At 34.3% G+C, this 14,256-nt stretch overlaps 1 protein-coding gene across 2 annotated transcripts in view; it reads left to right on the top strand.

Moving 5' to 3' along the window:
* LOC143249697 (regulator of G-protein signaling 7-binding protein A-like) overlaps positions 1-14,256 on the top strand; it is a 103,028-nt gene that overhangs the window by 57,377 nt on the left and 31,395 nt on the right. For both annotated transcript variants that reach the window (XM_076500007.1, XM_076500006.1), the window contains 2 exons: positions 68-234; positions 10,059-10,195. In XM_076500007.1, the coding sequence (XP_076356122.1) occupies positions 68-234; positions 10,059-10,195 (304 nt within the window). The remainder of the gene's footprint in view (positions 1-67; positions 235-10,058; positions 10,196-14,256) is intronic.

Below are 14,256 nucleotides of genomic sequence, written 5' to 3'. Positions count from 1 at the left end.
GTGATCTATTTTCATTCTGTGTGTAATAAAATGCTCGATTATTGCTTTCATTAATTTTTCATGACAGCTTATAGAAGAGTTGAACTACCAGACGGCGCTATTTCGAGACTTTCTCATTTCGGTAGGAAAGCCAAACGACAGTCCCGAAGTAAGAGACAGGATCAAACAAGTGCGTCGAAAGTGTGTGGACTCTTGTTCATCAGTTAGTCATTTGTTAATGCCTCAAATAAGGAGGTAAGGCTGATAGGTTTACTTTTACCTAATAGACTTCGTTGATGTATAAAAGTTTCTTTAGAGAACTGAATGCGTAGGTTAAAGATACATTTCACAACAGGATCTAGCATGTTTAGACTAACGCTGTGAACATGATGCAGTTTTATTCTAGTTCTTATCTGGAATTGGAACTTGGGATATCATTAGATAAATTTGGCCTTAACACTTATCCAATCAAAGACAACATAGTTGTTAAACAAGGTGCGCGAAGAAGAACAAATAATTGGGACTGAAAGTTGTGAATTGAAAACTTTCAATTAAAATTGATAAAACATTGATGGCTTAAATTTTATGTGTCGAAATAATTTGGCTGAGCCTTCAACATTTTACAAACTGTGTAAAATATGTATACATACTTCAAGAAATCACATGAGCTGGTGTTTCATGGTTAGCTACGCAGAGGTAGGCCCGGCATTGCCAGGTGGGTTAAGGCGTTCGACTCGTAATCTGAGGGTCGCGGGTTCGAATCCCGGTCGCACCAAACATGATCGCCCTTTCAGCCGTGGGGGCGTTATAATGTGACGTTACATCCCACTAATCGTTGGTAAAAGAGAAGCCACAAGAGTTGGCGGTGGGTGGTGATGACTAGCTGTCTTCCCTCTAGTCTTACACTGCTAAATTAGGGACGACTAGCACAGATAGCCCTCGAGTGGTTTGGGGCGAAATTCTAAAAAAAAAAAAACAGAGAAATAGCTACGCACCGAAAAATAGAATAATACGTTATACGTTGTTAACTACCGGTAAAGTTTCAACTGTACCACACACTTACGGGTTAGAACATTGATATATGTCATCAATTATAGTACGTAAGAAAATAGTATTTAAAACACAGCAACCTGTCTTCGCGTATGACTACACTGGATAAACATTTCAAGTTTCGTAGAGTGTCGGAAGAAGTGTCACCAAAAAAGAGGTTGTTTTTGTTTCCTAAAAATCTGTAGATAATATTTTTACAAATCACTTATTTCAGTTAAACCAATCAACTAACACTGATGACAGTAGTATTAACGAAACTCTGCTTGAAGAGCAAAGTAATTTTAGTACTACGAGATATAAAATAGTTCATAGAACTGATAGACATGATTGGCGAGATATCGCAATGTTGTACCGTAAAATCTTTAGTTTCATCCCGCCAGTTGTCAATACCTGATAATAACGAAATAATACATTGTTAAATTCACCCCATCAATGCGCCACCCATGACTTTTTTCCAATATGCATGTTTCGCCGAATGACAAATCTAACATTAACACATCCAGACGTTTAAACAATCATTACTTCAATAAAAGTATCACTGTCGGCTTCAACAATATGCACACAGTTCTTAATTGCTGCGTAACCGACACCTAGTACACTACTGTAACACTGTTTAGATGACAACAAACTTGTAACACTAAACACCAACAATATGACACATACGTACCATAATGGTTCTGGAGGCATCGTAGATCTAGCAACAGTTCTAACCTCTCTAGTCAGACAGACACACTAACAGGTTCTGACTCCACCACAATATCGGTAGCGATCACTATTCGATATCCTTGTCCATTTTTCTTATCGTGGAAACATAACACAGCACAACTCACCAATATACAAATATTCTCGCACTGACAGGTTACTTCTCAATAAAAACATTTCCAAACGCTTACCCTCAATTAGACCTAGATCTGCTCGTAAAAACGACAGAGGTAACTACATCCAAGCAATTACCAACGTTATAGTTGAGAAAGTTAAAAAAAATATCTAGTAAAACATGAAATCTTGACCTAAATGCATGGAGGGTCACTCTCAAAATCCGCCAACTAATTACCCACTGCATACGTCTTAAACGTGAGGCCATTTGCTCACTAAAGGTATAATTTTAATAACTGTATCAAAAACTCATTAAACTACAACAGGTTTAAAACTGTAATAATCTCTGAAAACATAACGACGATTCTCACCCTGACCCTGCTTCGTTCTGGTGAAAGGTCAAATCTCTCAGTAATACTTGACCCAACAACAGCATACCCCACACCAACGTGCACCAACACCACAGTCAGTACCCAAAACTGAATTATTTACTCAGTACTTTGAAAACACGTTTGCAACAGCGAATCTTTCATTTTTAGAAGCAGCTCACGTTCACCATGTCAATCACTTTCTGTAAATAGCAACTTTGTCATCTTTACATCACGGTTCCCTGTGGAAATCAACCAACCCTCTAACCTATACATACGCTGAATATCACTGACATAAATTAAAGTCAATTTTACAAAATATCAAATGAACAGCACCAGTTGGAGAAGATGGAGAATTATTATAATCAATAATATATTTTACAAACTTTCAATCGTCAGTCACTTCGTCCAATATTCATATACTTTGTTCTTATCTAGATATTACCATTAAACATGGAAATCAGCTCTCATAAAAGTAATAACTAATAAAAATAATTAGGTAGTAACACTAGTAACTGCAGACCTTTGAGCATGGTTAAGGAAAAGAGAAACAAGCAGACAATAGATTACTTAAGTCAGGCTTACCGAAGCTTCAATAATAAACTATAGTTACCTTTCATGACATGGGTCTACCGACCCATTTGATTTACACGATATTGTTTTATCACCAACCTTAAAGCTAAGGTTAAAAATTAGGAAGCAGTTTCCAAACAATTCTCTGTATCTTCTTCTTCTTCATGTGTCAAACCTGCGGCAGACATCGACGACCATGGCATGCCAGACTTCTCTGTTGTCAATCCTCCTTATCAACTCGATGTTGCTCATTGAGTTCTTGGTGACATAGTTATTGAGGCTGTCGATATATTTAGTTCTTTCACACCCTCTGCTTTTCCTCCCTTCTATTTTTCCACATAGCATCTATATCTAGAGTACCCTAAAGATCCTTACTTAACCCTGCGCTGTATAGTACTTTTGTTAATGATATACCCTCCTCTCCCTACTAACATTCCAATATCTGGAAGACATGGTTATATGAAATACTTCATGCAACCCAATTACCGCTATCTTTAGAGTTCAGACAGCACTTGACTCTGTATCACAGTGGTGCAGCAAATGACTTGTTTCCATTAACCTACAAGAACTCAAGCGATTGCGCTCCGTGAAAAAAACGTTGATAAGTTCAGGGAAAAAATGCAGTAGCCTGAAACTAAAATTAAACGATACAAATGCTAAATCTGCCATGTATAAAACTTTAATAATATTATCAACAAAATCAGTGAAAGAGTGAATTTTCTGAAACTCATCAGTGTACTCAACAAAGTGTGCGCAGCTAGATCTACATTAGACTTCTGTTCTCATATGACAACATGCAACATAACGACAAACCAATATTCAAAACCACAGAACCTCCAAAACAAAACTACCTAATTTGCACTCCGACTACCAAATTACACTCTACCAACTTACTCTGAACCAGTAACCTCCTTTACAGTTCGTAAACTTTGCATCAAGTTATTATACACGCGTAGCCAAACTCCCTTGTTAGTTAGTTAGTTATCACCATTAGATTCCATCTAGGAACATAAGGCCGCAATTGCTTGCGGATTCTTCAACAAGTATTTAAGTGAGTAGGTTGTTAGCCCACTGCACCGAGCCGTCCCTAATTTAGCAGTGTAAGACTAGAGGGAAGGTAGCTAGTCATCACCACCCACCGCCAACTCTTGGGCTACTTTTTTACCAACGAATAGTGGGATTGACCGTCACCAATAATGCCCCCATGGCTGGGAGGGCGAGCATGTTTGGCGCGACGCGGGCGTAAACCCGCGACCCTCGGATTACGAGTCGCACGCCTTACGCGCTTGGCCATGCCGGACCCAAGCTCCCTTGTGGGGTTGTCAAATTCTTCGCCATTGTATTTATAGACCCCTTGCACCCCCCCGTCTTGTTACATCAGCAATAGATTTTTCGTCTTTACATTATTTTTAATATTATGAACAGACACACTGCTGTCTCCGTCTCTTTGCTCAGCCTTGCCTGCCTATCTTCTACAATACAGTTTTTCTTGACGATTCTAATATAATTTTCCATTCCAAAGAAACCCCTCACAACACCTACGCATTGTCACCATACCGTATCTACCTATGAGCCTTTAACACCTAACCTTACATCCGCTAACGAAGCTGAAGAGAAACGACCGTTTCTGAGCGCCTTCTGTTGCCTCGCAAGGCTCAAAGCACCTTGTGATACATGAAACTGGAACTACTGCCAAGATAAACTGAATTGAACTTCATGATAGTCCTATCGGGATATTCACTTATAATTTCAATACCAAGTCTTGTTTCATTCTTTCTATTACATGAGTTCAGTTTCTTGTCTTTCAATGATATATTGTCACATTCCCTTTTTAAAACATATAAAGACTTGTTAAAACCTCTGTCATTTTATGAAAACAGTCCCTGGAAAATAATCAGTCATAATATAGTTAAATCTTTCTGTATGAAAGACAAAGAAAGCGAAATATATTTCTGAAACGTTCATAACAAATAGTAAAATCTTGTATCAGAGCTAACGTACTGACATGAATACCGTACTCGTATTCTGTACAATATAAATTTCATACCACATGGAATTAACGTATTTTTAAGTGTTCGGTTCGATACTTTTAAATGAATAAACAATTATATTTATGTCACTCTGTTGTCTTATTCAGCTATATCTTTGAAAACGTGACATGTAACTGGTGTATAGTCATAGTACAGACTAAATCAATATGCTAGATGTATAAAGAAAATAACTCGTTTATTCAAGACTTCGAGGCAGTTACACGTGTTTATTTGTGCTTTACATTCTAATAGGAACATGAGAGAGCGAGTTTCTGTAATGCAAAACACAGTTATCTTTATTAAAATCACTTGCGATTCATACAAGCCACATCGGCCTCCATTTCAAAATACTTTTTATTCCCGTGACGAGTGTTATTTGATATAAAGAATAATAATTACGGACGAAAGATTACATTAGTCTTTAGAGTTCATTTCAACTTGAAGCACAGTAATAAAAGATCTTACATTAGTCTTTAGAGTTCATTTCAACTTGAAGCACAGTAATAAAAGATCTTACATTAGTCTTTAGAGTTCATTCTAACTTGAAGCACAGCAATAAAGGATCTCATATTAGTCTTTAGAGTTCATTTCAACTTGAGGCACAGCAATAAAGATCTCACATTAGTCTTTAGAGTTCATTTCAACTTGAAGCACACCAATAAAGAATCTCACATTAGTCTTTAGAGTTCATTTCAACTTGAAGCACAGCAATAAAGGATATCACATTGGTCTTTAGAATTCATTTTAACGTGAAGCACAGCAATAAAGGATATCACATGAGTCTTTAGAGATCATTTCAAATTGAAGCACAGCAATAAAAGATCCCACATTAGTCTTTAGAGTTCATTTCAACTTGAAGCACACCAATAAATGATCTCACATTAGTCTTTAGAGTTCATTTTAACTTGAAGCACACCAATAAAAGATCTCACATTAGTCTTTAGAGTTCATTTCAACTTTAAGCACAGTAATAAAGGATCTCACATTAGTTTTTAGAGTACATTTCAACTTTAAGCACAGTAATAAAGGATCTCACATTCGTCTTTAGAGTTCATTTCAACTTGAAGCACAGCAATAAAAGATCTCATATTAGTCTTTAGAGTTCATTTCAACTTGAAGCACAGCAATAAAGATCTCATATTAGTCTTTAGAGTTCATTTCAACTTGAAGCACAGCAATAAAAGATCCCACATTAGTCTTTAGAGTTCATTTCAACTTTAAGCACAGTAATAAAGGATCTCACATTAGTCTTTAGAGTTCATTTCAACTTGAAGCACACCAATAAAAGATCTCACATTAGTCATTAGAGTTCATTTCAACTTGAAGCACAGCAACAAAGGATCTCATATTAGTCTTAAGAGTTCATTTCAACTTGAAGCACAGCAATAAAAGATCTCACATTAGTCTTTAGAGTTCATTTCAACTTGAAGCACAGCAATAAAGATCTCATATTAGTCTTTAGAGTTTATTTCAACTTGAAGCACACCAATAAAGATCTCATATTAGTCTTTAGAGTTCATTTCAACTTGAAGCACAGCAATAAAGGATCTCATATTAGTTTTCAGAGTTCATTTCAACTTTAAGCACAGCAATAAAGGATCTCATATTAGTCTTTAGAGTTCATTTCAACTTGAAGCACACCGGTAAAGATCTCATATTAGTCTTTAGAGTTCATTTTAACTTGAAGCACACCAATAAAAGATCTCATCTTAGTCTTTAGAGTTCATTTCAACTTGAAGCACAGCAATAAAAGATCTCACATTAGTCTTTAGAGTTCATTTCAACTTGAAGCACAGCAATAAAGATCTCATATTAGTCTTTAGAGTTCATTTCAACTTGAAGCACACCAATAAAGATCTCATATTAGTCTTTAGAGTTCATTTCAACTTGAAGCACAGCAATAAAGGATCTCATATTAGTCTTTAGAGTTCATTTCAACTTTAAGCACAGCAATAAAAGATCTCACATTAGTCTTTAGAGTTCATTTCAACTTGAAGCACAGCAATAAAGATCTCATATTAGTCTTTAGAGTTCATTTCAGCTTGAAGCACACCGGTAAAGATCTCATATTAGTCTTTAGAGTTCATTTCAACTTGAAGCACAGCAATAAAGGATCTCATATTAGTCTTTAGAGTTCATTTCAACTTTAAGCACAGCAATAAAAGATCTCACATTAGCCTTTAGAGTTCGTTTCAACTTGAAGCACACCAATAAAGATCTCATATTAGTCTTTAGAGTTCATTTCAACTTGAAGCACAGCAATAAAAGATCTTTAAGAAAGAGCGACTTTTCATTGTGATGAATACTGAAAAATGTTAACATAAACTCATAGAGAGTTATTTTAAATTTCTGAAACATATATTTCGTCAGAAGATGAGCCACTTGTGTAAATGAATAATAATAATAATAATAATAATAATAATAATAGTGCAAGTCGTTAAAATAATATTACACTGGTTCCCTAGTGGCACAGCGATACGTGTGCAGTCTTATACCATTAAAAACCGGGTTTCGATACCCATGGTGTGTAGAGCTCAAATAGTCATTTGTACTTAATAAGAAATAACAACAAACAACGTATAATTGTTACATAAGACTGTCAACACAATATATTTTTGTTTTATGAAGAGAATACACTAGCTTCATTTGTGGACAGATTTTCCCATAATTAACCATTGTCATTTACCAGAATATTTTCAAGTAATTTAAGAAGTCATGACGGTTTCTTCGTTGTCATTATTCAGAGTGACGTCAGCTATCTGAGATCAGTGCAGTGAGAAATGCCTTAATTTATTACTAAGCCAGTTTCGTTTTAAGGGGTCACACTTCTAGTATATTTGGCATCAGACCAATATCTTAAAACTAAAGTTCCTTAGTTCTCTGGCCATTTTGGGAACACTTTCTCCTCTATGAGCACTAAAAAATATTCTGTATATATTGCCAACACTAAAGTACAATATTCTCAGCACTGATATGATAAGATGAACTTTAAGTGTCTATTAAAAATTATGCCATGTTGATATTTCTGTAAAGACCACTACAATAATGTACTAAGAAAATTTAATGCAATTTTATTAACGTCAGGTTTCAATTATTCACAAACGTATGATAGGAAACTGGCAGGAATTTTTATACACAAAGTGCATGAGTCAAAAATCGAAAAGTTTATTGATCCTTCATTTTCAAAATATATTTCTTTACTTTTTCATGAGTTTATTGGGAAGGATTATTTTGTTTGAAATGTAATCGTTTTCAGATTATCCATCGTATCTCCATATTCATTTCTCAGTTATTTTGGTCCATCTTATCTCTGTATTCATTTCTTAGTTATTTTGGTCCATCTTATCTAGGTATTCATTTCTTAGTTGTTTTGGTCCATCTTATCTATGTATTTATTTGTTACTTATTTTGGTCCATCCTATCTGTGTATTCATTTCTTAGTTATTTTGGTCCATCTTATCTATGTATTCATTTCTCAGTTATTTTGGTCCATCTTACCTGTGTATTCATTTCTCAGTTATTTTTGTCCATCTTATTTGTGCATTCACTTCTCAGATATTTTGCTCCATCTTATCTCCGTATTCATTTCTCAGATATTTGGTCCATCTTATCTCCCTATTCATTTCTTAGTTATTGTGTTCCATCTTATCTGTGTATTCATTTCTTAGTTATTTTGGTCCATCTTATCTGTGTATTCATTTCTCAGTTATTTTGGTCCATCTTATCTGCGTATTCATTTCTCAGATATTTTGGTCCATCTTATCTCTGTATTCATTTCTTAGTTATTTTGGTTCATCTTATCTGTGTATTAATTTCTTAGTTATTTTGGTTCATCTTATCTGTGTATTAATTTCTTAGTTATTTTGGTCCATCTTATCTCTGTATTCATTTCTCAGTTATTTTGGTCCATCTTATCTCCGTATTCATTTCTCAGTTATTTTGGTCCATCTTATTTTCAAAGGAATTTTCTAGAAGTTCTCTTGTGCATCAAACGCATTATTGTTAAGTCACAGGTTTTATATTTGTAACCCTGTGAGAAGATAAAATATTTAACTAGTAATTTCTTATTTAATCGGAGTCATGAAGATTAATTATTTTCAAAATGTAAATCGGATTTGGGAATAATTATATAGAACGATATTTTACTCTGGTTTCTCTGTCGTTGTAAGTATCTAACTGCTTGACCAAAATTATGCAGTTGAATGTAACATCAATAGAATCTTCGATATTCAAAAATGCATATTTTTCGAGATAATAAGTTACAACCATTTGAACAGAATATCCTTAGAGACTTTCAGAACCGATGTTTAAATTTAACGTAATAGCACCAAATATTGTGTGTTACAAACACGTTTTATGTATTTGATTATCTTTTATCTTAACAATGGTTTTGCAGCGATGTTTCAAGTTTTTATAAATACATCTTATGTCTACGACTTTCAAGTAAACACTTAGACAGACACCAGGCACAGATTTTTGTCTTGAAACTCACTGGCAAATTTAACAAGCCGCTTAACTGAATTACTGTTTGTTCAGCCATCTTTCTCATGAAAGCAGAATTTAATTTAGAAGTTTTAAATAGAGACTAGCGACTTTTTTTTTGCTTTTGATTTTAGTCATCTTTAAATCCTTCTTTTTTAGTTCTTGGTTTTTATTTCTTTAAGTCTTTTTAACCGTATCAAGAGATATTTCTGGCTTTAGGTTAACGACATTCTTCATGGTAAGATAAAGGTGTGGGTTTGGAGATTGTTGTTGTGCTAAACTCTGTGTAATGTGAGCTGTTCCGCCTCCTTCGAAACTACGCTGTTTAAAAACTCAGATGTGTGGATAATTCTGTACAGAAAGAATGGCTAAATTCATCGTCGGCTAATTATAATTATAATCTTTCACCAGACATTCAGCACTTTGTTTTTATATCTGTTGTAAATGTCTGGGTACAATACAACCGTGGCTTTAGAAGTAACTCGACGTTCATAGGGAAAGTTTATAATTAGTTCAAATTTTCGTTTTCTGTAAATTAATGTTTCTTGTGCTGTGCAATCTTGTTACATTATCGATTAAACGCAAAGCAAAATTTAATAGTAATGTTTGAAAAATGTTACTGTACATGTAAACATTATTTTACCTGTGAAGTTAGATAGAAATTAAAAATGAACTGATTTATAAGAATGTTTGACATTGACAGATAGTATATAAGTATGAATTATTTTATTATTAACAGTTTTTATCCTATTATATGCAGTGATGTAGCAGAAGGAATACCAGTGGACAGCCAGCACCTGGTAAACCTAGTTTGTTGTACACAACTATTGCTGCGGGAACTTCGCAAGTGTAACCAGATGATTTCTGTTAACGCAATGGATATGCGTGAATTTTATGGTAAATAATTTTAACATAATAAATATAATTCATAACTATAAATGTATTTAAGATTTGTATCGTAAAATGTACTTTATCAATTTATTTAAACTGTTAAATACATTTAGTATAAAAACTTACTTATTTTCCTGATATTCTGAGGTTCTGTGAATTAAACACTCAATATTTGTCTAAACAAAGCTGTGTTCCTGTCACACCAAGCATTCTCGGCCTTTCAGCCGTGGCGGCGTTATTATGTTCAGTCAATCCCATTATTCATTGTTAAAAGAGTAGCCTAAGAGTTGGCGGTGGATGGTTATGACTAACTGCCTTCCATCTACTCTTACATTGCTAAATTAGGAACGACGACTACAGATAGCTCTCGAGTAACTATGTGCGAAAATAAAAAACCAAACAAACGAATCAATTTGCTGTGAGGGCAAGGTGTTTTAGTGTAGATGTAATTATTAGTGTGAAGGATCACACCATGTAACAAAATGTTTACTTTTTCTTGTTCCTGGACAGAAAGTGTTATTTCCCAACTGCTTATGCCTAAAGTAAGTGGAAAAGACCTATTTTTCTCTTCAAACTTTGCTTTTGTGACCTGGGAGCGTATAATGAAAACATGATGGGAGACTATATTTGTGGTCTGATACGTGAAAGTGATTTACATTACAGACTCAAATCTCGAAAACCACTCACTTATAAACATTTTTGTTTATTTTTGTACAACTTTAGTATAAATACATGTAAATCTTGATTCATATGTTGTTTTATTCAGACCTTATGTAAATGAAAATGTGCAAATTCGCCCGTTTTTACATAGAAAATAGGTTAATTTCTAAATTTCATTATCCAGGTCACAAAAGCAAAGTTTGAAGGGAATAACGGCCAGTTTCTGTACTTTTACAACATAAGCAATTAAGAAATAACACGTACTGTCCAGGAACAAAACTTGTGTTACATAGTGTTATTGTTGTCACGTGATGAACATGTGGTTTATTGTTTAGAATTTTCTCCAAAAATTCAGCAAATAATTTAAAAGCATAAGAATATAGTTAGGTGAGAATAGTTGTTGAAATTTTTGAATGATGATTGATTCAGCCATTTATTTCATTTAATATCGTAAATTATGAGTTTTGTTTTTCAACGTAATTCAAGAGATACGATAACCAGAGTCCGTACAACAAAGTTAGAAAGAGCACCATGGCCTGGCATGGCCAAGCGTGTTAAGGCGTTCGACTCGTAATCCGAGGGTCGCGAGTTCGAATCCAGGTTGCACCGAACATGCTCGCCCTTTCATCGGTAGGGGCGTTATAAGTTACGGTCAATCCCGCTATTCGTTTGTTAAAGAGTAGCCCAAGAGTTGGCGGTGAGTGATGATGACTAGCTGCCTTCGCTCTAATCTTACACTGCTAAATTAGGAACGGCTGGTGCTGATAGCCCTTGTATAGCTTTGCGCGAAATTAAAAAAAACAACAACAAAAAAGCATCTATACTCGGGCGTTCCCCATCTGTGAAGTTGGACTTATCATTAGCTACGAAGGACTTGAACAAGATGAACTTTTGAAGCTATAGATCTTGTAATCGTAAAACGAAAAGACTGTCGTTGTCACTATGTGGACTGGATTTTGCATTATTCCTTTTACCAAATAATTTAAAAAAGAACGTGTCCAATAATGTAAACTGGTATTTTTAAATAATGTATCAAAAAACCATTTCACTTAAATGTTTTATAAGTCAAGTTTAAGTCAAATTTTAACTCGTCTTTTGCTTACATGATTTTTAAATTGTGATATAATCCACCGAATAAGAAAAAAATCATGTTTAATACAACCGTGTTAGTTTATAATAATCATAGTTTCGAGCTGTGTTATAATATCAAATCAGATATTAACATGATGAACATGAACTGTATTTCACTCTGTAGTTATTAACAAGTGAGAGCTCAATGCATAAGAAACAATCGCTTTTTATCCCTATGTCAAGAAACCTCGCATTAACGATACTTTAAAAGTCCTTTCTACCGTAATTCGTCGGAAAAACTTATTGGTATTATTGGTGGTTTTGTTTTTCTAGGGTATATTTAGTAAATACTAAAGCAGAATTGAACTTAATATAAAGTGTGATCGACCGAAAATTAGCTGAAAGTGAGAATACGATGGAAAGAGAACACTAAGGAAGAGAAAAATATTGAACGAATACTAAGAATAGAAGTTATGAAAATTAAAATTATATCAAAAAGAAAGTGGACCAGAAAAAATTAAAGAGCATCGAAACTAGATCAAAAATAGATAAATATAAAGTTAAAAGAGGAATTACAAAACAGCTCACAAAAAAAAACACTCGGTATTAGATTTAAATAATATTTAAAGAATATTTCTGAATCCAACTCAACGTAAAAAACATAGAACAGAAAATATGCATATTTAAACTGTAAAAGACATAAACAATGTAGGAATTGTGAAGAAGGATTATGAGAATAAGGGTTAAAGTTCAGAAGGACTGTACCAACAATGATTACAAAAATGATAACATGATTTATAGATCAAAGGTTAGAAAGACTGTACCGAAAATGATTACAAAAATGATAACATGATTTATAGATCAAAGGTCAGAAGGACTGTACCAACAATGATTACAAGAATGATAACATGATTTATAGATCAAAGGTCAGAAGGAATGTACCAAAAATGATTACAAGAATGATAACATGATTTATAGATCAAAGGTCAGAAGGACTGTACCAACAATGATTACAAGAATGATAACATGATTTATAGATCAAAGGCAGTGTGCATGGGGACATCAATGCCAAGACACGAATTTAGAAACCGAACTGTTAGATTTGAGGATCGAACCAGCCATACCTTTCTGTCCATCTACTTAAGAGTTCAAACCGAAAACATCATTTATCGTTTAATCTGGAACATAATAATAGTTTGCATGCGAGTAAACAAGTATGTTTACAAAAGAGGGTTTGATATATATCTACTTGTTTATCCTAACAGAAGAAAAGCATTATATGGTTTCACATGTTTTCTTATGAACTATTTGCTACATCGCTGTTTTGCCACTTATGATTGCAGTTCCTTCTATATTACTTCAACTCCTTCGGCCAGCACTTTATCATGTTATTGAACTTAGAAGACCAGTGCAACAACATCGACCAATCCAGAAGCCAGCATGGATAAGTTTCGTGGCGAAACATAAACACATTAGGCAACCTTAATGTTTTGCACATTAATAGCAGCGTTAACAAAATTAAGTTTTTAAATCAATGTTTAAGAGTGTAGGCAAGAGGAAAGACGATAATGTAGCCGGATTTGCTGAAGATGTGAAAAGATTAGTCCAGTTATTGTATATTCGATGATTCACGTGAAATGACAGATTCATTAGCCACGACCAATGCATAGATGCCGTAGTAGTTGAAAATATCCGAATTAGGCTAAAAGAAAGTTAGTATACACCTCTAAAGGAAGCTTTTCATTTGTTATTGAAACTTAAATCAGTTAAAGTTGTAGATAAACAACTTAAAGCATCACCCAAGAACTGTGGAATTGTAGGATCAAATAATGTGGACACACCAGCGTCCTCTGGGAGAGGTTTAGAAAAACTCAATGACTAATTAGACAACTATTTACTTAAAATTTAAGAAGAAAACAAGAAGGAAAAAAAAGAGTTTAAACGATAACATAAAGTTAGATATTGAAATAAACTGAACACAGAAGCTTGGCATAGATGAACATTGCTCTGAGGATGACATGAAAAATGAAAGACAATAACATTAGAAGGTGAAGAGAATGGGGTGATATTAACAAGTTAAAAGGATGATGACTTGAAGGTGAGTTTCAGAGTCTAAAGAGATCCAGTAAATAAAACCAGATACTTGTTGTTGTTGTTTTGAATTTCGCACAAAGCTACTCGAGGGCTATCTGTGCTAGCCGTCCCTAATTTAGCAGTGTAAGACTAGAGGAAAGGCAGCTAGTCATCACCACCCACCACCAACTCTTGTGTTACTTTTTTACCAACGAATAGTGAGATTGACCGTCACATTATAACGCCTCCACGGTTGAAAGAGC

This window comes from Tachypleus tridentatus, chromosome 4, assembly GCF_004210375.1.
Source record: "Tachypleus tridentatus isolate NWPU-2018 chromosome 4, ASM421037v1, whole genome shotgun sequence".
Taxonomy (NCBI): domain Eukaryota; kingdom Metazoa; phylum Arthropoda; class Merostomata; order Xiphosura; family Limulidae; genus Tachypleus; species Tachypleus tridentatus.
This window is presented reverse-complemented; position numbering and strand designations above follow the sequence as displayed.